At 40.1% G+C, this 24168-nt stretch overlaps 1 protein-coding gene across 1 annotated transcript in view; it reads left to right on the forward strand.

Moving 5' to 3' along the window:
* The window catches only part of LOC103775063 (disco-interacting protein 2 homolog C), a gene marked incomplete at its 3' end in the record, with an annotated part of 96068 nt that overhangs the window by 46555 nt on the left and 25345 nt on the right, over positions 1–24168 (forward strand). The window contains exons 8-16 of the mRNA XM_008942506.1: positions 1056–1147; positions 5159–5269; positions 15866–15989; positions 16544–16653; positions 18003–18105; positions 18446–18510; positions 20323–20416; positions 20548–20667; positions 21428–21542. Coding sequence (XP_008940754.1) covers positions 1056–1147; positions 5159–5269; positions 15866–15989; positions 16544–16653; positions 18003–18105; positions 18446–18510; positions 20323–20416; positions 20548–20667; positions 21428–21542 — 934 coding nt within the window. The remainder of the gene's footprint in view (positions 1–1055; positions 1148–5158; positions 5270–15865; positions 15990–16543; positions 16654–18002; positions 18106–18445; positions 18511–20322; positions 20417–20547; positions 20668–21427; positions 21543–24168) is intronic.

Genomic DNA, 24168 nt, shown 5'->3' on the forward strand with positions numbered 1-24168 from the left:
AGGTAATCTGTTGTCAGAACCTATTTTCATTGAAGTTATCGGTGGGCATGAATTAAAGATTTGTTACTGTCAGACTGAATACTGCTTAAAGACAGTACCTAGGGGCCAGCCAAGAACAAGGGCTCTTACGTTTGGTATTGTTCAAATGGAAGTAACAAGCTTTCTAAACAAAGGCCATCTGAGAGAGCTTGTGTAGTTGGAAGATGCTGATCGCTTGAAGGATTAATGAAAGGCATGTAACGTGGCCAACGAGGTCTTGGCAACATGATTTGTTCTTTAAAGAATTTTGGAGTGGGGTCTTGATAAGGATTAGCGAAGCATGGAGCTGGAGAGATGAAGCAGGGGAGAAGAGAGACAGTAAAAAGGAAGGGTACCCGGGGCAAGTGAAATGGGAACAGGTGAGACAAAAAAGCCAAGTTAAATGGAAGAAGGCCCAGAATTAAAAACAAAACACAGCCATGTGGATGTGCTGAAGATGAGAGGGTCCCTGCTGCTTCAGTGTCCCTCTTTGGCTTTGGTGTGTTTTCTGTTTGTTGGGGACTTTTTTCTTTGTCTCTGCTTCTTGGGACTCCTTTCCTTTTTTCTTTGGTGGTTTGAGCTGATAGAAGTGCCATCATGAAGACTAAGTAACACCCTCAGAGGTCAGTCTTGGCTGAAATGGGACTTGTCTGGTTTGTTGCTGCAGCTAAGGGTATGAGGAGAATGTCTGGACTTAATGATGATCCAGCAGCTTCTAAGAGCTAATTTTTGGAGTCAAGGTGAAATTTTCTCTAAAGTAAGAAGCTTCTGCCATGAAAAAAATTATTCTTACTTTTTTTTTTTGTAAAAAACAACAAAAAAAATGCTGCCATCTTGAAGAAAGAAGTTCAGAGAAAGCTTCTGAGAAGTATTTAAATATTTCCACTAGTCACAGTAGTGGTATGATATTTAGTTGAAAAACTAATAGATGTTCCTACTATTTTTTTTCCCCCACTGTGCAGGTATTCTTTCTCTTTAATAATCTTCTGAAACATAAGAAGATTTTTTTAATTAATTTCACCTTTTTTTTTTAATAGGCAAACTTTGGACCAGAAGTATGAAGGTTGCTTACAATATACTACATAAATTAGGCACAAAGCAAGAACCGATGGTACGACCTGGAGACAGAGTGAGTACCACAATGATTTTTATTTACTGATGTGTGAAGCGAGAGATTGTAACAACTGACAATTCAGATCCCACATTAACAAATAGAGAATGAGGTATTTGGGGTGCTCAGAAAAGTGAAATGTTGAGGGGTGAAGTCTGCTTTTTATTCAGAAAAAGACTGATCATTCAGAGAGAAGTTTTAAATTGCGTAGTAAATCACAGAATCATGTAATGCCAGGCTGGCAGGGACCTCAAGAGTCATGTGGTCCAGCCTTTCTTGGCAAAAGCACAGTCTAGACGAGATGGCCCAGCACTCTGTCCAACCAAATCTTAAAAATATCCAGAGTTCAAGTTACTGAATTGTAACTTGAAGTTGTGGCAACATCAACAATAAACATTCCCATAGAAAGTGATTTTTGGACATACAACAGCTGTCTGTTTAGTAAAAGCTTGCTTATGGAGCCTGGAGGTGTCATGTGGCTAGAAAAATGACTTACTAATGACTTTGTAGTTGTTGAGATGATAGAAACAAGAGAAGCATTGTGGAAGACAAAGACAAGCAAAATAAGCACATTTTGGCAGCCAGTTAAATAAATAAATTACACTGACTTGTAACATGGAGAATATTTCTGTTGCTGGTTCCCGACTCTGATGCAGTTACCACTGCATATATAAATGTGCTAAAGTCCATAGAGAGCAAGGTCTACAGAGATAACACTTGAAGTTTTTAAATGAAGGCAAGAACATCCTGTGCTTTTGCTCATGACATACTTACAAACCTTCATCTGTTAAGGCTGGCTGAGCCTGCTACCCCTTTGTCTGCCAGGATAGAAATTTCCACAGGTCTCATTCGAGGTTGGCTTTAGGCTGTGGAATGGATATTCCATAACAAATTGGTCAGAAATACAAATTTTAGTCTTTAGTGATTAAAGTTGTCAGAGTGGGATTAAGTCTTTCTCTCCCGGGGGCTGATAGCAATTCTCAGTTTGTTGGTTCACTTGGTCTCCTTCTACCATATGTGAGAAACTTCTCTGTTTCCATTACACATTTCTTAAGGCTTCAAAAATGAAAGCATGCAATAATGCTTCCCAGAAAAAAAATAAATAATTTACAAAGAAACCTGACAATCCTTACTAAATTTATTTTTTAAATAAATCATAAAGAATGTAACTAAAGAATCTCTAGATTGTCAATCTAAATTGCTTCCTACAATGGCATTCATCCAGGAGTAGGATCTGAAGAATCTCTTTTACTTGATTTATGATTTTGTCTCTAAGCAACAGCAGAAGAAACAAGTTGTTCAAGTGTGCACACCAAAACAATCCACCCAGAAAGCTCCAAAAGGAAGAAAGCTTACATATGGGCAATGTGCATCTCTCCCTATCTATTGTGTGCTGACTGCCCATCTTTGTATTCATTGACTGCACCAGCACTGGCATCTCCTAACATTAAGAAAGGATTTGTGGGTAATTCAGGCTGAAAGCTGGAAGTTTAGCTAGTGCAGGACACATAAAGAACAAATTGCAGCTCTTCTAAAATAAGCCCTCCTAGCTTACAGTGAAACAAATGTTTCTAGCTGGGTGGTGAGAGGGTGCTTAGCGCTGTGAAAACCCCTCTCCTGGCTTCCCTGTGTAACAGAAACAGCGTTTGAAGCAGCAGCATGCTGGAGATGAGGTTTTACTGCACTTCGGATGTTGTAGGCTGTTATTCTGGCTCTTATACCCCTCTTGTAATAACATGAAGGCTTTCTGACCTCTTTGAAGATGGCTTTTTATTCTAAGTAATGTATTTTGTGTGACAACAATTAAATGTAGCTTTTAAATACTAAATGAAACAGGCATATCTTTCTGGTCTTTTCTAAATGATAGTGTAATTTTTTCCTTATGTTAATATTATATAAAATTTAGAAAGGCTTTTTTCCCTTTAAAAGCATCTTCTGTGACTACCATTACATCACCTCTTAGGTTCTTATCTGAGCCAAAAAATAATTGAATGTACCTGCATGTCATTCCCTGTTTCTGGTATTATTATAGCACATGACAAACTGCATTTCCCTTCTATAATAACTTGTTAAATTTAACCTTGTGTCACCCCAGGCAGACACCTGGAAATAAACTTTGACCTCTGAAATATCCACTAGATAACCAGATTCTCACCTGGTAACATATGTTGGTTTAATGGTATGTTTTGTTTACCTTCAGCCTTATCCCTTTTTGCTTTTACATACATTACTTATTTGGTACAGGTCTGTTTATTATTAATGTTTTTTTTGGAAGGGAAGTTAATTCCTCATTCCTACTGGACTTCAGTGAGAGTTTTTCACCTCTGTCAGCTGCTTTGCAAAGATTGGTAGCCAAGCCTTTGCTGCCTTTATGTAAGCAGAGACCAGCACAAAATCCACCAATCCTCAACGTATCTTTTGGGATCTTTCAACATCTTTCAGATGCTTGCCAGCCTCAGCAAACTTTACTATCCCTTCAGTGCCCCTAGCAAAGTCCCTTTCTTTCCTCTTCCCCTGAGGCTATTTATGGTAAATACAGCTAGAATCCATACAGTAAGCTCTGCACAGCCATCTCCAGCAGCTGCATTATCTCATGTACAAGCGTACAAATAAAGTACCAATGTATTTTCTCTGAAGTTTCTCTAAACTGTTGTGAAGTTACTGTCTTCAGCTTAAAAACAGATATATTTTGGACACACTTAGGTAAGGCTGGTTAGGTTTCTTCTAGTTTGAAGAAATCAACTTAATCTATGGAAGGTGACCATCTTTGAAGCCACGTGAGAACTCTCGAAACACTTAAAATCTTCAGTAACTGACCTGTGGAGCGTGTATGAAAACATGATGGTTTTACTTTGAGAAACACAGAACTCCTATGGATGTCAAGGCAGTCAAAACTCTAGATTTATTAAGTAGTTTCAGCAGATTTTAAGGTGCTGTTATAATACACTCCAATCCCATGTGCCAGCCCAAAGGAATTAAGTTTGAAATCATTCACCATGCCTTTTGCATGCCACTTCAGTTGACCATGCTGGTTAGTTCCCAGCTGTGTTACAGCTGTTTAAGACATGAGCTGAGAACATTGGTCTGACTGAATGAAAACAAAAATGTCAACAGGATTTAGCCACTGAGGTCACTGATCAGTAAGTGAGAGCAGTAGTATTCCCTGCCCTTGCCAGGGGAGTCGTGCATTCCCTAAGCTGCGGGATCCTCAGCAAGACTGTGCACTCTCACCTCTCCTTCCCCTTTGCCCCTGGAGGATCTAACACATTGTCTGCAATGTCCACAGAAGGTAAGTTGCACAGTTCAGCGGGCTGGGGGAAGAAGAGCACCAAGTGAGAATACAGGATTTTTGCTATGATCTTTTTTTTTTTGCATTCTTCTATCTAGATAATTCTGTACGCCTAGACCTGAAGCTGTGAGGTTCAACAAATCCAGGCCTAGATTTGCATGCTAAACGACCAGCTCTGGATGTGACATTTCCTTCTTAATTAATGGATTAGATATCCATTATCGGTGTTCACACAGTACACAAACTTCTATGCTTGGACAGCAGTCCAGTCCTAAAATGAGATTGTTGTATGAGGCAAAGCATAGTGAGACAAAACATAACGTGTTAATGATTGACATAATGACATAGTAAGCCTGGGTAAACAGAATTGGTCACAGATCCACTTTGGTTTTGATAACTTCAGGCAAATTATTAAATTAGAATGTAAAATTCTATTAATTCCATTGACTTGGTTATTTAACATCTGCAAAGCAATCAGAGAACCAAATGAAAGGTATTGTCCGTGTAGGAAAGAATACAGCATGAAAATATTTAACTACATGCTAAGTGAAAACATTCACAGAAGGAATACCTATCAGAATAAATTTCTTTTCATTCCTCATTCATCTTTCATTAGGTATTTGAATAATTAAAGAACTGATTCAGTAATCATCTCTCTCCAAAGGGAAGGATGGAAACTCCAGTTATCCCTATCTGAAACCTAGGATGAAACATTTTAAACATACGTCTCTCTGTTTCAGGTAACACTCGTGTTTCCTAACAATGATCCTGCTGCTTTCATGGTGGCATTTTATGGCTGCCTGCTTGCAGAAGTTGTGCCCGTCCCTATTGAAGTGCCACTTACAAGAAAGGTAGGGATCTGATTTTCTTCTCAATACTGCATTTTAAAACTTATGTCAGAACAAATCACAACTGAACATAGCTTTTGAGTATGTTTTTGTAGTTACGTAGCTCTGAATCTGAGGATACAAAGATAGTGCTGTGTGGTGAGCTAGATATAGTTCCTTCTTTTCTTTGATGGAAAATCTGAAGATGTGCTTGCAATTTCAGCAAATGCAGGTCTGTCTGGAAAAGGAGAGGAGAATTTTCCAACAACAGTTCTGCAAGTCCTAGGTGGATTATCTTTGTAGCCTCTCAAACCATTCTAGTGCTGGCCACTGACAATCAATCATTGGCAACAACTGCTGATTTTCCACCTGTCCCTGCAACCCAAACTATGTTATAATGCCACTAGTGCTGTGTATGCTGCTTCAGAGCAGTTATGGAAATGCCTTCTCCTCTGTCTGTCTGTGCATGTGTGTCCTGAAGCTTCTGTCACCACAGTCATCTCTGCCAAGGGTGGCACCTGAACAAATGGGGTTTGGGAATTCTTGCCCATATATACTATACATACATAGAGAAAACCAACCATTGCTAATCCAAACCCTTTCACCTCCAGTGTTGGTTCAGAGATTCAGTCACGTGTCCTAGGGAAGTGTTAGTAGACAGATACAGCAGTTTCAGCCAGAAAGAATGCCTGGGGGCAAGGAGGGGAGGGGGCCCAGTGGTGTTGGTGAGCCATGGCTGGGAAGCTTTCGCTGATGCTGCTGAATTTGTTTTTTTATTGAGTGTGTATGCCTTGAAGGCTGTAAATACAGCTAAATGTATTTATTTGTTACAAGTTCCTTTTGTCTTATCCCCTTATATAATCTTTTCTCAATTAGTTTGCACTAATAATGCCTTCCTTCAACTATTTTGTCTGGAATTGTCCACACAAAGTGTGTTCTTTCATCCTTACAAGCTTTCTTTTTTAAATGAGTTCTTTTGGAAAACTGTGACTGAAGCCATGAGGTGTTTCCAGGGAAAGGACTGGGGAAATGTGTTTATTTGCTCCCATTTTCAACTTTTCTATTGTCAAGGGCTTTTCTTTGAAATGCTGTGGTGTCACAGCACCCTGGAGCAGAAGCTCAAATCTTTGTTTCATGGACAGGTACCCTGCCTTTCAGAGAAAAAGCCATGGAAACAAGTTTCTAAGCCCTCAGAAAAGCTTGAGATCTTGCACATTTCACACAGCAATTTAACTGCTAAAAATATCAGAGATTCTTTCCTAACTGAATATGTCTGAACCTTCCTCATCTCTGAGAAGCTGAGTTGATCTCACCATTTCTCCATCATGTTCAGACATGCCCTGGCCAATGTCTGTGGTTGTCCCTTGCCGTGGCGAAGACAGAAGCTTGCAGGGAGAGAAGGGCATGTAGCTGGAGGAAGGTAGGGTTTGCTGAAGAACTAGAGAGAGATGTGGAGATGTGAGTAGATAAGAAAACAAAAGCCCATGGTCCAGCTGAGCAGATGTGAGAGTAGCTGGGTGGAAGGAAGGGCACTGGAAACCAAGGGAAATAGACCTCAACTAGTCTGCCTGTGTTGGGGAATAGAGTTATGCTATTTTATTTGTAAAATGGTTTTATTTGAGAGCTGGACATGACTCTAAAATGAGGATAACGATTTGGTAGAAACACAATGCATTTGTGTCAGGCTATCCCCATGGTTTTACATGTGAGTGGCGTACCTTTGAGCCAGTTGCATAATGTGGTGCATTATTTCAATATAAATCAGAGATTTTTAATGCATCAACAAAACAAGGTGAGAAGACTGTGCACTTTTTAAGATCATACAGTCTCACATGGGTAAGTCTGCTTTCATTCTACAAAAAAAAAAATAGTAATGTGAGGGGTAAAAAATCTAATGTTTTTCCCTTTTACTATTTTCCGAAACTAAATGACATTTTAAAGTGCATGGAGGGGTGTTGGTCTGACTTATTTTTGAACATCTTATATCACATCCATCCAGTAAACCATAAAATCCATCTGACAAGTAAATATTCTATGTCAAATTAATAACTTACTCTACTTTGCCTGAACCTCTTGGGTGATTGGTTTTGTTTAGTTTTGTTTTTTAAATGTATGTATATATTGATATATAAATATACACTTACACATGTGTGTATATATGTATATTTCTATAAAGGAGTATCTATAGGCTCAGACTGTTTAACTATTGCCAAGACCATTCTATAATGTTTAAATATCAAATCAATAAAACAATAACAGAGATGTTGGTGATACAGTTAAAAAAGCAACATGATCTATAAATAAAACTAGGCAATCTCACAGCATATACTATTGCAAATATTTTTACGTTTGTTTATATGGAATGGGAACTGGAGTGGAAACAATGAGATGCAAATGATATTCAGAGGAGTCCCAGGAGGAATACCTCTGCTCGGTCAGACGGCAGCGGGTCGCTTCTGGCCTCCGTGGGAAGATGTCATTGGTGTCATCACACAATGGTCTGGACAGTTCTTTTATGCTTTCCCATTATTTGTTCTTTTTTCTACGTTTCAGTACATTCTGGCAGTGGTCATTTTTTGGTTTGGTTTCTGGAAGGCAGAGATGTGAACTAATAAATAGACCAACAATTATATTTCAGGCTGGTGCAAACTTAGATAATACAGGATGAGCTATTTCAGGAAGTTATATTATGACTACATTTTAATATTAAAAATTTGCATTAACAGTATTAATACTGTTCTGCAACTTCATAAAGAAGAGTTTTTCGCAGCTTTTTTTTTTTCCTGTGTTTGCAGCCAGATAGCCTTTTGGCTTCCATATTACTCTGCAGACATCTCTATCCATATGGAAGTAAAGGCTTTTGCTTTACCAGCCCATAGTTTTTGTGTGCATTCCCATTTCTTTGTAGCATGACTGTCATGTTTTTAAGATTTCAACAAGGTTTTTTTCCTATTCATTATTAGGCGAGGGTCCAGCTCTCTTTGGTTTTTCCTTCTGTATCCCTGCTTTGTGTTGACACAATACCCAGAATTAGTTGTACTTCCCCCAAGGACTTTTAAGAGAGCTGTCTGACATGGCATCTCAGATGGATTGCCTGAATACTCAGCAACCATGCAGCATTCTCCAGTTTATTTTATTCCCAGAATGCCTCCTGATGTTCAGCAAAGACCTGGAATTTGGCATTCACATCAGCATAGTTTTGACTCTTTAAACTCAGGAAGTCAGATCTAAGATTAAAACCTGAAGTCCCAGAGGTTTTTTTTAAGTACATCTAAACTCACTTTTGATTCTAGAAGCAGCGTTCAGGGTTTCCGTGGTCACTGTAGTGATAGAACAAACAGCCTGGTTTACTTCTTTCCCTGCATTAATACCACTGAAATGTCTATAAGATCAACACTCCACAAAATTTTTATAACTAATCCTCATCCCTTGGATTATGGGCTTTGTTATTCCAGAATAGTGTCCCTCTCGCCAAATGTTTTCTGTTTCCCAAGCACTAGCAAACAATGTGTTCTCTGAAACGTCTCTTCCTTCAGAGCTGCCACTTCTGTTACTCTTGTCTGAAGCGGGAGTACTACAGATTGTTTCATTGTGTGTGATATGATGTGAATTATAAAGCATACATCACAGAATGGGCAATCAAAGTAGATGATAGAGGATTTTTGATATGTCAAGTTCTATTTCAAATAGCAATTTATTATTTCCCTTATGAAAAGATTTTAAAATACGTTTTTGATTTCTTTTTCTTTAGATTTTTTTAAGTTGATGTTTTTTTCCATTTGATGGGTGCCATGAACATTATTATTATTCTGCTCTGATACAGTCAGGGGAGCTAATCAGTTTTAATCTTAAAATAAAGTTTTTGTCCTCCAAGCACTTTCATAGTTGTGCTCAATCACATGCTGTGACCATATGAACAAAGCAATCCCACATAGATCTTTGTGGCCTCCTTATCATAGGCAGTGAGTATTTGTAGCAGGGTATGCCATGAAAGCATGTAAAATTCTATTTTTCAGTCAAAACATTATTTCCTAGCCTGTTAGATTTAATGCTGTGTGCACTTCCAGCAGGCATTTCTGTCCTCTTCAGACACTGGCTCTGACGGTCTCATTGGAAAAGTGTGTCTGTGTATTGTCATAGGAAATCTGGAGATACCCACCCCAGGATACTTGATTTTTTTTTAAAGGATGCTTCATACAGGGTAAAAACTGTTTTTCAGGGACTATTTTATTAAATCCTGAGAATTTAGGTTGTTAAAGCTTTAACAGTAGCTGGAAAGATATATCTCTTTAAAGACAGTGAAATTGTCCCAGTCTTGTCTTCCATTTGAAGGCAGAATTGTGTTCCCAAAGGAAATACACCTTGACATCTTATCTAGTGTTTCAGGGCCTGAGATAAAATGAGATTTGTTTCCTCTCAGCTTTAGTCATCATTTGGGCTGCAGTGTGGCAGAAACACTGATGCTCTACATGCTTTTGAACATCTTTTGGCAATGCATCTCTTTCTCCACTGGATTTAAAATATGCATAAAATGTTATATGTTTGCTGTTCAGTGACATAGTCTTCCAGTCCACCCAAAGAATACAAGTTCCCTCAGCCCCACATGAGCCCCTGTTGCACACCACTGGACCCCGTGAGCCCTGTGCCCATCCTTCCCTCTTCATACGCTTCAGCAGCTGGGCACGGGGCAGAAGTCTTTGCTCAGCTGGCCACAGTGAATCTCAGTCCCTTGAAAGTCTGGGTTTTCCTTTGATGTTTTTGAGTTTAGAAAATGGTAGTTTCCTAGAGAGCATATCCCATTTCATGCAGCGTCCCCTGCCAAAAATAACTGTTGTCTTGCCTTCTTTAAGACTTTTGGGCCTTAAGACTGCTCGTGGTCGCAGATTTCATGTGCAGATTACGACCAGATAGCAAAGCTCTGTCTGAGAAAACAGAGAAAACAGCAGACTTCTTCAGCTTAAAGCTGGTTATGAAGATTGCATCTGCATTGTGTTTCATTTTTAAAACAGAGATTTTCCTTGATGTCTTTTCACTTTTGGTTCAGAACTAGTGATGCTTGGCCTTTATGTCTGATGGTTGCCCTATTTGCTCTTTACCAGTGAATTTTTGTTAGGTTAAGGGCAAATGGAGACCAAATAAGCATCGTAACAGAAAACAAGATTAGTTCAGTCTGTGATGCTTTGCCACATAATTCTCATTTTGAAGGCAGTCTGGGATTTGCAAGTGGACAGGAGTAACCTTTATCAGGCCAACATTTGCACAGGCTGTCTCTTCCTTCTTTCCTTATTAGATAAGGACATGCACCCTCACTTAAGGAGGAGGGATCATCATTGTTTTCCTTCACACAGATACTCTCACAATGCATTATAAAAATGACATTAACAGTGTGATGAAATGCAACCACACGTGGGATTTTTTTTTATCTTGACAATGAATTATCACTCTGCAGCAGGAGGAAGACAATTTGCCTCCAGGAACTTTTATTAAAAGTCTTTAGAGAACCTTGAATGGCTACCTACAGCAGAGAGGATTTCCAGATTGCTTCATCTGAAGGATTGATCTCTCTAGGTGTGTGCAGACACAGTCTAAAGCTGTGCAGACCTCATTTTTCATACCTCAACAAGTGCTGTGCCTTCAAGAAATGTAAAGTGATAGTTCCAAAGTCAGCAATTGGCCTCAAACCTTGTGCTACAATACCTCAGGTCTGTCTTTTGCCTTCCACCTGCATTACATGTCATTTCAGACTATAACTAGTGGAGGATTTGACAATGAGCCTTGCTGGCAGGTCTCTCCCTGTCTGCAGTTGGGACTGTGTTTGTCGAGTTGTTTCACCTGGTCTCTGCTGACTCCCTGAGGTTTTTTCTACCTTGACAAAATTCAGAAAAATGTTTGTGGCAAGTGGGGAGTTGCCAAAGTGGCAGATTAGCATAAATTACCAAAACAGCAAGTAACACTGCTGACAAAACAGTGTATCCTGTCCTTCACAGGCAGGAAAGTGATTTTCTTTCAGGGAGGAAGAGGACTTTTTTTTTTTTTTTTTTTTTTGCAGCAGATTATTTGGTTTCTCTTTTTTCTACTTACAAAGCAGTTTTCAGTGTTGCAGACATTAATTTTACTGTACTGAAGTGCTGATAGCTTGTCTCTGAAATCTGAAATAATCAATGCCTTTAAAGTCTTCTTCCTGGCCCACAAGGAAGCTTTGACTGCTTCACACAAATGACTGCGTTCTCCACTCAAACTTAATTTTTCAAACTTAAAAGTTTTACCCAAGTTCCTTATTGCTCTGGACCTGTCACACTGAGGTATGGGGAGCAATGAAGACTATCATGTTTACATGCTTGAGTGTGTAGATAAGGTTGTGGTGTGTCTGTGGGATGTATAAGGCTCTTAGGTTGAAATGGCTTCAGATCTTGAGATCTCGAGTTGGGGCTGTTCAGTCTGGAGAAGAGAAGGCTCCAAAGTGCCCTTATTTTGGCCTTCCAGTATCTTAGGGGAGCCTACAAGAAAGCTGGGGAGGGACTTTTTAGGCGATTGGGACTAGGGGGAATGGGGCAAAGCTGGAAGTGGGCAGAGTCAGGCTGGACATGAGGAAGAAGTTCTTCGCCATGAGAGTGGTGAGACCCGGGAATGGGTTGCCCAGGGAGGGGGTTGAGGCCCCATCCCTGGGGGGCTTTAAGGCCAGGCTGGATGCGGCTCTGGGCAGCCTGATCTAGGGGGAGGGGTCCCTGCTCATGGCAGAGGGGCTGGAACTGCGTGATCCATGTGGTCCCTTCCAACCCTGACAGATTCCGATCTGTTTTAGCAGAGGACTTTAGAGCCCTAATGGCTCAGTGGTTGGACTTGATGATCTTGGAGGTCCCTTCCAACCTAAAGGATTCTATGATTCTATGATCTTCCATGTCTTGTCGGTCCAGTAGCTCAACACCACTTGCTTCTGTGGTGCTTCTGTGAGGCAGCAGGTAGCACAGGGGAGAGCCTGCATGGGCAAGGCACTTTGACCCTCTCTTCATGTCTCTGTTCTCTGCAGTACTTCTTGCTTCTAGATCAGGATGAAGCCACCAGAAGTACGCAGTAACAATAACTAAGTGGTAATAACTAGCTAGGAGGTGTGAGACTGAGATTGAAAGTAGGAATGATGGACACAGATTAGCAGACTGCTAGAAAGCCTCATTGTGTTCACACTGTAAGATCCTCAGCTGGAGTTCCTATGGCTGTTGAGAGCAGTGTCTGTCACAGTACCTCTACATCAGCAACTTGAATTGCTTTTTTCTTCCAAGGTAGGATTTGGTGTGGACACCAAATTTGGCGTGGCATAGGATTTGGGAGTCTGTAAATGACACTGGATATTGTCCACCCATGGTGAAATGCTTCCAGTCTCCTGTGGTAGTGTTAGGTCACAGAATTTTTTAGCTGTGTTGTCCTTTCAAATAAAAGAATTACCTGTACAGAAAAGAATGGGATGAAGATTTTAGTGCTGTTTGAGATGGGGTTGTCACAATGTAAACCAGTCTGTTATTAGAAACTGTGACATGTGAGTAGCTTGTATTAAGTAATCTGTGCATGATTCTGCTTGTGTGTAAACTACTACAAGAGTAGTGAATAATACTTCCATGGACATGCTCTAAACCCGTTGAGAGAGCACTGAGTAGAAGCATAGTCATTCTTGTGTTTTCTGAAAAACTCCATCTGTTAATACAAATTCCTTTCTCCATTGCTTTGTTTTCCTATGAGAAGAGCTTGACAGATCATTTCTTAACTGATGCGTGCCCTAGGGCCGTGGTATGCTGCTGCTCTAGGGTCCAGATTTTCGACTGGTTTACATATGTTAGATTTCTTATGGAATTTATTAGTTCACTTTCTGTTTATAAAGTCCTGCATGAAATGGAGTTTGATATCCTGAGAATCAGTATTTTCTTGGTACAGTGGTGAAACAGTTTGCTAGCAGCCTTTTATAGGGCATACAGTTAAAACAACTTTTTAATTTTAATTTAAAATTGATAGTGATGCAGTTGCATTCAACTAGGAAATTTATATGCAATGTTGTTTTGTAATTGGTAGTTAGAAATTCATACTTATGCATACATTGATAGCCATTTTTTAGATTGAATTTAGGTGGAAATTTTGAGTAACGGTAATATGGATTTGATATTTTAAGAAAATGGTGACCTCCCTCATACATGATAAAGTAGCAGGTCTTGCCCAATGAGTGATATTCCCCATGGCCCACTCCAGTTCTCATCTTCCCGGATTCCTTCTGAAGTACCTCCAAAGAAAGCCACCTTTCCTGCACTGTTCAGCACCCACATTTCTTTCCATTGAGCGAGTCCAAGAGCAGCGACATCAGGTGTCAGCCTAATGTGGAACCAGGATCTTCTGTCCCAGGGATTTGACAACATAGATATGGACCAGCTAATACAAGAGTCAGTGAGGACAGTAAGTCCTGCCAAAACCCTTTTTTTTCCTGGAAGCCCCCCTGGTGCAGGTATGGTGGGGTTGACATGTTCCCCAAAACATTGTTCCTGGATACATCAGCATTATTTTCTGTTGTTCAAAGGGTATTCTCCTGCCTTCTTTTTTAATTGAAAAAGATGATGTGCAAACTTAATTTTAAAAAGCCTTCCTGAAAAAGTATCTTGCCAATTTTTCCTGGTTCTATAAGCATTCTGAGTATAGTAGACAAAAGCAAATGCAGTAATCCTGGATGGAAGGAGTTACATAGCATAGTTTTGACAGATCAGTTAATTGTCCCACATTGTTTGCTCAGCTATCAAAGTTCTGATAATTGGTGCAATATACATATTTTGAGGTGGAATGGAGAGCAAGTAGGCTTTTATTTTCCCTCTGATCTCATTGCTTCCCCATTTTAGATGGCTTTATTTGACTACATAAAAATTGCATTAAAAATGAGTCAAATAGTCTTTGGGGCTTTCATTCGTGCAGTTTTACTTTGAATAGATTAAGGCAACTGTTCTATATTTCTGGTTGCTTCCATGGTTAAGTGTGCTTTATGGTTGCTTGGAAGGATATTTTAATTTGGTCTTTTAAGAGTCCATAGGCTATTTTCTGTAGGATCGTTCTGTGAAGAAAGGGTTAATACTTCTATGTGCGTTTAACATCTAGGGCTTTTCTCTGTTGAAGAGCCTAGTGGGTAGATGTAAAGTTCATTAAAGAATCATGATAAGAGTCTATACATAAAGCAGACATAGTGCTGTGGAAGCATAGCATCTCCTAAAGAACAGCTATGGCATAGACTGGAAAATCATTACATGACTTTTTAGCCTCACTGCCTCTATCCCCTTGATGCAAGTAAGAAGTAATGTGCTTCTTCTAATGGGCACTTCACTATCAGTAGTGCTCCTGAAATGTGCCTGTAACTACTCAATGAAATGGTTATTGACAAACCAGGTTGGATCAGCATAAATGGTGGTACTGTCATCAGTGTGTGCCCATCATGAGATCTTAAGGGTTGAAAGCTTTCTCCAGGTGGAAGCATCTATAACCCATATTATTTCCTAGAATTGCCACAGAATCACAGAATGGTTGAGGTTGGCAGAGGCCTCTGAAGGTCATTGGTTCCACTTCCCTGCTCAAGGAGGACCACCTCAAGCAGGTTTCCCAGGACTATATCCAGGTGGCTTTTGAATATCTCCAAGGGTGGAGACTCTACAACCTCTTTGGGCAACCTGTGCTGGTCACCCTCACAGTAAAAAAATGTTTCTTGATGTTCAGAGGGAACCTTCTTTGTTTCCGTTTGTGCCCATTACCTCTAGTCCCATCAGTGGACACCACTGGAAAGACCCATACTCAGTCTTCTTTATATCCTCCCTTCATATGTTTGTACACATTGATGAGGTCCTCCCTATGCCTTCTCTTCTTGAGGCTGAGCAGTCTTGCCTGTCTCAGTCTTTCCTCCTAGGAGAGATGCTCCAGTTCCTGAGTTATCATATGGCCCTTTGCTAGACTCTCTCCAGTAGCTCCATGTCTTGTACTTGGAATCTCAGAACTGGACCCAGCACCTGAGATGTGCATCACTAGTGCTGAGTAGAGAGGAAGGATCACCTCCCTCAACCTGCTGACAATACTTTGCCTAACACAGCCCAGGATACCATTTGCCTTCTTTGTGTGAGGGCACATTGCTGGCTCTCATTCGGCTTGGCGTCCACGGGGAACCTCAGGTCCTCTACTAGAAGGCTGTTTTCCAGCCAGTCAGCCCCCAGCCCCTGCTGGTGCATGAGGCAGTTCCTGCCCAGGTACAGGACATGGCATTTGCCTGTGCTGAACTCTGTGAGATTCCTGTCCGCTCACTTCTTCAGGGGAAGAGCTGGATGGCACAAGCCTCTGGCGTACCAGCCGCTCCATGTCACTTCTGAGGAGATGTGAGAGCAGGCACCATCTGAAGGCTTCAGCCCTCTTTATGATTTATGCTGTTACAGACAAGAAGGTACCTAGGTGCTGGAATTCCTTTGTCCACGTGCAAACGAATTTTGATAATCGGCTACGTTGCTTGAAGGAAGGAGACTCTTTTCCTCTCAAGATACTGTGCCAAAAGCCAGTAACATTCTCAGCCCCTAATCACTTCTGATCAATTCTGTGTGTTGCTTTTATTTTGCCATCTCTTAGGATGCAGGAAGTCAACAAATAGGCTTTTTGCTTGGAAGCTGTGGAGTTACCGTGGCCTTGACTAGTGACGCATGCCATAAAGGACTGCCCAAAAGCCCCACAGGGGAGATACCACAGTTTAAAGGTAAGGTGGCCCTTGTCTGCCGTGGCTATCAGGTCTTCTGCTACGGTAACAGCCGCTGCGCTCGTGTAGTTGCAGTGGGCGAGGACCAGGCCTGTGATGAAGCACTTGCCACAGGAGCAGCCGTGGCTGCTGGGACACGATTGCCCTGGCTCTGTGTCTCTGGCTGTCTGGCAGAGATCACTTCTCGTGGCTGTGCTTCTGACCTGGTTCTCCACTGGCTCAGCCAGGCTACTGAGATTGCCTGTGGCCACAAACAGAGGACAAGAGATTGAGCTCGGGAGTAGATGAGAAGCGTTCGTAGGATTCAGTCCTATAGCTAAGTGGTGGGGACAGTAACCTCTGACAGGAAAGTGGTAATGAACTGTTTGGGGCAATAACAGCTTAAACTGCCCAGCCTTTTCTTCAGGGATCATCTGAGAAGGCCATGATAGCTGTGTTAAGAGAGCAGTTCTGGAAAATCTTTCCCGTGCTACACTGAGGTTTAAAAAGAAGAATTTTGTCTTCCCTTATGTGGCAGCAGCTCAATGAAAGCTGACTTGTCTTTGTACCTTCAGGCTGGCCAAAGCTGCTGTGGTTTGTCACAGAGTCCAAACATCTCTCCAAACCTCCTCGTGACTGGTTCCCACACATCAAGGATGCAAACAATGACACAGCTTACATTGAGGTGAGTAAATGAAGATGCATCTTCTCCCCGAGTCATTGCATATGGCACTTCTGGATTAGGTAAACATCATTATTCATTCACTAGTTACAGAGGCCAAGAACATCCTGTTTTAGCCTGTTAATAAGTAATATTTTCTAATAAATTATACTGGATATTGATCTCAGAAAAGTTAATGAAATGTTAAATTGCATTTTGAGAGTTTCTAACATTAATACTTTTATGAGGCTGCCACATTTTTGTATTAAACTTACCTTGACCAGTCTCAGTCATGTTCACAGTGTGGGCTTGCCCACTGGCCTTGAGGTGGATAGACAGCAAGTTTCACAGTGAAGCTTTGGCTCTCATATCTCAACCTTCAGACCCTTTGAAAGAGAAGAACATTCTTGTTCAAATGCTTCCCTGTCACTTACTGCTTTGTGAGTCATGCTGCCCCCAGAAGACCAGCATCAGGAAGGGAAAATTAGCAATGCTGTTAAGTTTAATTTTTCTCTTTTATTTTTTTTCCCCTTCTTTTTTCCCACTTCTGCATAGACTCAAATGCCTTGACTTCAGTGATATTAGTATTGAATTTAAATGACTGTTCAAAGGGATTAAGTTCAAGTGAATGGAGCAAAGGTATTTTGTGTCTTCATGCAGTCAGAATACTGGGCTAGAGAAGCAGAGACGTCTCCATTTTCAGTCTTGCTGATTGTCTTCATCATCAAGAAAGATAAATGTTTAATTTACTTGCTACTGATAGTTTTCAGACTCTTGCACAATGTTACAAAAATTATTGCAATCATCAGCCATGACCTCCCACCCCTTTTTTATGCTACTTTCTCACGACTCTTTCGTATGCTTCTGATCAAAGACCTTATGTCTTTCAGGCCGTATCCCTCTAGTTTATTATAACAGCACCCAGGAAGGACTCTGAGGTCAGCTCGTATCCCCTGCCTTGTTAGACACAGAAGAGAGAAGCTCAGGTTTATTGGTTGGCCTATAAAATCTAACATACAAACACTGAGCAGTCTGAACTGGGTTATTCTCTGCTAAATCTAGCCAGTCCTTTAATCATTAGCATGATCAGGATTGTTAGAACTATTTTTCCTTAATGCCATTATTCAAAGAGCAGATGGATTTCTGATATCAAGCCTGGGAAGCTTCAGTCAAAAAGAGAAAGCTTATCTGAAAAAAAATGTCTTTTGACAAATAAAAGCCTCCCAAACTCCTCAATGCTGCTGCCTTCTTAAAATAGAGTTATTAGATGTGTCCATCACTCACCTACGTAGAAAACACTTTAAGTGTAGCTATTAAATAATGGAAGTAGGACAACTATTGCAGATTGACTTTCCCTGCTTATTTCTTTTTAGTACAAAACGTGTAAAGATGGCAGTGTGCTGGGGGTGACTGTGACAAGGATTGCACTGCTGACACACTGCCAAGCTTTGACCCAGGCGTGTGGATACACAGAAGGTATGGACTGTGCTTCCCTTGCCCAGTGTGAATTGTAATTTGTTTCTCACCAGGGTCCTGTTTTATATTTTACATAGATCTGTGTCAAAGGAGTCTCGATTTAAAAAACTGATTTTTTTTTCCCATTGGTTTTGGAAAATACACATACATTTAAAATATCTTAGTGAGAGTTACAAATAATGTCCTAGCCAATACAAATCCTGCAGTGGAGACTTACTGTGAAAGTTAAGCTTGGAGGTCATCAGTCATGTTATACTGAAGCTTCCTTCCTTTGAGTGGATTTGCCTTGGGTCAATGCCATGTTCTAAAAAATAAACTCTCTTTTGTTTGTGTTGGACAGCTGAAACAATTGTGAATGTATTAGATTTCAAGAAGGATGTTGGTTTATGGCATGGGATTCTTACAGTAAGTATGGTTTTTTTTATTTTGTGTGAGGATTTGAAAATAAACTAACCTAATATGCTTGTTATTGTCACAAAATGAGATGTTCTACAGTTTCTTCTAATGCAGATTTTTCTGCTTTGAAAGCAGAGAATATGTGAATTAAACTCACAGTCTTATGCCAGTGCCCATACCCACAGTGAGCATGGTGAAGGCACCAGTGTGTCTTTATGTATCAGGTCAAGTATTCTGACTCCATTCTTACCATCTTACTCCAATCTTACTGATGCATGATTTTGAGATCAGACTTTATGGCAGAAACAAATTAAATTAATACTTGCCTCTGCAAGTGTATGATCCAGTGGCTTAGCTCTATTGCCACTGACTAGCTTCTCTATGAAAACTCCCATCAACAGGTCATTTTGCTAACATTAAAGCATTTCTGACACCTTTCATTGCATAAATTGTCTATCTGCTGTTTGAATGTGTTCCTCAATTAACATGGGAGGCAACTGACAGATTTTTAAGGGTTGCTTCTAAAGGTGCTGCTTCAGTCAGTGACTGACAAAATCCTCAATATTCACTGATCTAAAGAACTGATATTGTTTTGAAGGGCCACTGTTTGGTGTTCCAGGATGTGCAGGCCCTTTGTGCCATGATTCCCAGAGATCCAATCTACTTTTCTCATGCAGTATTACAATGTTCTTAATACCAAAGGGCAGTAATTAGCCTTCTGAAGCAGAAACAGTCTATTAGGCTTAACTCTCAAAAGTATCTCGTATTAAAACTCTATCTTTATCACTGAAGTTGAAAGCAAGCATCTAATAGAGCTTTTCTGTGCCTCCCATTGCTATTAATCTTGGTATGAACTTCATTTTTTTCATGACTTGCCTGTACCTACACTTGTGCCAGGCTGACAGGAGAGCTGTCTTTTGCAGTTCTACAAGTGTTTGGATGACTAACCCACTGGGACACTTCACCTTTCTTAAGCGTAGGTTTTCCAAAGCAAATACTGTATTTAACCTGAGCTGCTATCAGCAGAGGTGTGTTGCCCTCAGAAGATGTTTCTCATTGGTAATAGAAGTAAAGCAGTAGCTCATGTACAGGCTCTTTATTTAGTAGTAACACTGAGAATCACTAAAGCAATTGGCTGCCTAAAACTGGGAGGTCTATTTTGGATCTGTCACTGGTTTCACTCAGCTGCATCTTCTAAACTTCCTGCAACTTTTCATGACCTTGTTGAAAATACCAGCATTACTGGAGAAAGACTAACATCTCCTTTGTTTATTTTCTGTTAAAATAGGTTGATCTTGTCTTAATCTGTGACCCCAGTTTCTCGGTCTACTGCCTTTTAAATCATGTTGCCCCACTACCAATTAGTAGTTTTTCAGTCTTCACAGAGATGGATTTCTTTAGGCAGATATGTTGCTGTTATTTGTCCTTTGAGTAAAGATCCTTCATGTGTAGTGAACTTTAGTAGGCTTAGGGATAATAGTAATGTAAACAGCAAACATGCAGACATGTTCATCCAATGTTTTGTTTTGTTTTGTTTTTTTTTTCCATTTAAAATTAATTGCTTCAAATATAAATGGGAAGAAAATCTGTTTCCTTTTTTTGGTACCACTTCAAAGTTATGATCTGATTAGTCTAAACCCTTAATCCTTAATTAAAGCGTTAGAAAATGAGGCTCTGTTTCAACTTAATATAGATAGCTAGATAGGAAAAGATAAATGCCAGCACTGACAATAAAACAAGGATAGGTGTCCCTGCCCATAACACAATGTAAATAATTACCATGGCTGTTGTATAAAAGCTATTTATCTTATTTGATTTCAGAGTGTCATGAACATGATGCATGTTATAAGTATTCCATACTCATTAATGAAAGTGAATCCACTGTCATGGATACAGAAAGTCTGTCAATACAAAGGTAAGGAACAAGAATGTGCAAGAGGTGTGCTTGATAGTAAATATTAGAACTGCAGGTTGATGATACAGCTATGTAGCTTTTAGTACATTAGTACATTTAGTACATTAGTAATCTTCCCATTCTTCTTGCAGCAAAAGTTGCCTGTGTAAAATCCAGAGACATGCACTGGGCTTTGGTGGCACATCGAGATCAGAGAGACATCAACCTCTCCTCACTGCGTATGCTGATCGTGGCTGATGGGGCAAACCCATGTAAGCAATGCTCCTGCGCTCCAGTAGAGAGTTTTCTGTCTTGTGTTTAAAGTTTCAGTCTTCAGTCATCTCAGCTGAAATATGTACAAAATTTGTCTGCTGCAAACTATATGATATTTATGGGAATGATACTTAATTTGGGATTAAAAAAAATATGTTTTTCTTTAGCTAATCCTGAAGCAAACATGATATTCCACATAATGTAAGTTGTAATAAATCCAGTTTTGTTTAACCTGAAAGAATGAAGTAAATGGCCTTAAACTATAGCACAGTTCAGAACACTTCTTCTGAATGATGGCACTCAGATGCAGAAGTAACTGAGAATTTTAGGGGAATACTTATGCTATTCTAGAGATTGACATCTGGATCACTTCACGACAATTATTAGCATAAACTGCTTCTATTAAAGACACCAGAATACAGATATTCTATTTGTAGTTGTGTTTCTGTATTATATTTTCAATTTCCCTCACTCTAAAAAATAAAACTGAAGAAATTCATATTGTAAATCTAGCAGTAGTGTTTTTTCTATGTAAGCATAGTGAAAGGGCTTTATGCTCAAAAATAATCTTTATTCTCTGTAGGCATACACAATTCTCTATACATACATAGAGTTCTAGCAGCTATGACTCCTTTCCCTCTTTAAATTTTTTCTCTTGAAAAGCCTGTACATTCAATAGTAGGTTTACAATTTGAATAGCGTCATTTCAGAAATCAGATTATTTTTCTCCTCTGATATTTCTTTTTTTTTTCATCCCAGGGTCTATTTCTTCCTGTGATGCATTTCTCAATGTCTTCCAAAGTAAAGGTCTGAGACAGGAGGTGATTTGTCCCTGCGCTAGCTCGCCAGAAGCTCTCACTGTGGCTATTCGAAGGTACTGTGTTACACCAGTGACAACAGACCTGCTGTAGAATAGGTGTGGTAATTTGAAAAGAAATGGAGAAATTGTTCGAGTGTGAGTCTGCATACTTAACTTCTGAACGACACTTCTAGTTTTTGTTTATGTCCAAACACATACAAGAAGGAATTGTAGAGTAACAATTTAACTTCAGAGTGCTTTGTAATGTAGTTCCCATTTCTGTAATTTTATCTAATTTTAAATTAGACTGAAATGCAAAAGCTAATTCTGTAAAAAGCAGTGTTAAAATGCCACTGTAAGCATAAAATTAATTAAAATGTGGCAATTTAAGTGGGATTGCTCTTGAGGAAAAGCATGCTTCAAAGTATTCTGTTGAAAGAGAATTATGAGATTCTGCAGGTTGATTTTGGCTGACTGGTGCTTTTTAACCATTCATAGACTCTCAGTAATCATCTGGAAATGCCCTTGGAGTCTCGAGGATTTGTGCCAAGAAATAAAATAGATAAATCTACTAAAATTTATGTACATGAATGTTGGTATGCAGCAGTCGCCTGTCCTGAGGGTTGTAGTACACCATAAATGGCATAACTGTTTTCTGTTTTGGCACAGTTTTCCAGATGTTGTACCTTGAACAGTAGGCACTTTGTTTTTATGTTCAGATTTCTGCAGCCATTTATAGTTGTTTTACATGTTACAACATGCAGTATAGAACTGTAAAGCATTGTAATAGCATTAAGTAAAATGCTGCCTGCCACAAAGTTTTAAAATACACTGTCCAACCGAAATTTAATTTGATTTTCAATAAGCTTTCCAATGACACATCACAGGCAGAAAGACGTGAGGCCAAGAGCGTGGTCGTCTTCTAGCCATCTCATTATTGACTTAAAACATCTGAAAGCTCTCCATCAGGCACCTACTCTGTCCAGTTTAGTTGTCCTTCTGTGAACTACAGGATCTCAGAGAGCCCTTCATTCGGCTCCACCAGCTCGTTCTCAGCTTTATACCCAGGAGTCCGCTGTTCTCCCTCGCGTTGGGTTTCCCTGACGTAGGCTGTGCAGACCTTCACACTCTTCAGTGAGCTCTTCCTCATGCATGCAGAGAGGAGGTGGCAGGGCAACGGATGTCCCTTGTGTTGAGCACTGGTTAACAGGAGGGGGTGTTCATTTCCTGTGCTATGCTAGCCTTGGAAAATCTCCCCCAGATCTCAGGTTATGTATGATGTGGGAGAACTCACTGCATCTCAGCATGCAATGGCTGGCGTGCCATTTCTAGACTTAAGCTCTATGCATATAGCCACCTGGAGCACTAGAGATTCACTTTCAAATTAACTAGCGTTGAAAGCTTACATAAAAAGAAATTATTAGCACATAAAATAGTGGATAGTTCAAAAAATAAAAGGGCATTTTTATCTTCAGTGTGTTGCTGTGTAATTACAGAGCAGTTCTTACTACAGCGAATGTTAGTGAACACATACCTCCTTTTTTTGAAGTCTATTTAATGGTAGGATAATACCAGCTGAACTTGGGAGCTTTAGTATTTTTCATTTTACTCAAGCCTTCTCCACAGACAGTAAAGTCATTATCATAGAAGTTCCAAAGAGTTACAGCTGAAGTATGCATTAAAATGACTCCCTGCAGAGCACAGATCCAGCGAGCTCCCTGCTAATGCTCCAACTCTTTTAAAATCTATGATGTGATTTTACTGATCTTCCTATGAGGAAGAGTAACAAAACCAGTTCTCAGTTGAAATAGCTTTATAGTTTAGAAAAAGACAGTCAGTAATAAACTAATAGGTACTTTAGCCTTAGAACTGAATCACAAAGACCAATATTTAAAGGAGTATGTAATGCAAATAATTCTTTGTGTTATTCTCCTTTGGTTTATTGGATATTAGTCTGGACCCGCTTGCTTAAGGGAGTGCAAAAGTTTAAGTACAGGTCTGTTCCCATTTAAACAATGAAAAAAATCGTACTGTTAAAATGCATTGTATCTGCAAATAGCAGAGGTAACTGTTCTCGAAGTACTCTACAGCTACTCAAGTCAGCTTTGAAGTAGACGCACATTGTCCCTTTTTCGTGGTTAAGGAAACTAAAGGGCTAGGTTTGTCTGATGGTTAAAGCTAAATTGTCTTAGTATATGAAGTAGGTGGAATTACACCTTTGTTTAGTTGCTCCTACCTTAATCAAAGGATTTGTCTATATCTAGCAGGTAGTATACAGAATTCCAAATCCAGTAGTAGAAATACTGAATGTGTAAAGGAAATTAAAAAAATGTTAACTTTAAAGTTTATTATAAGTGCATTGGAATGGAGTTATTAGTTCAAGACAACCAGCACGGCTGCACTGAGGGCAAGTCCTGCCTGACCGACCTGGTGTCCTTCTGCACTGGACTGGCTACATGAGTGGGCAGGGGAGGAGCCATGCGTGTCGTCTGCTCGGCTGCTGGGAGGCCTTTGACACAGTCTCCCGCGGTACCCTTCCCGGTAAATGGGAGAGGAACGTATTGGGTGGGTGGACTGTTCAGTGGATGAGGAATTGGTTGGATTGTCACTTTCAGAGAGTAGCGGTCAAAGGCTCAGTGTCCAGGTGGAGATCAGTGACAAGTGGTGTCCCTCAGGGCTCCATACTGGGGCCAGTGCTGTT

Source organism: Merops nubicus, unplaced genomic scaffold, assembly GCF_000691845.1.
Source record: "Merops nubicus isolate BGI_N331 unplaced genomic scaffold, ASM69184v1 scaffold3486, whole genome shotgun sequence".
NCBI classification, from domain to species: Eukaryota; Metazoa; Chordata; class Aves; order Coraciiformes; family Meropidae; genus Merops; species Merops nubicus.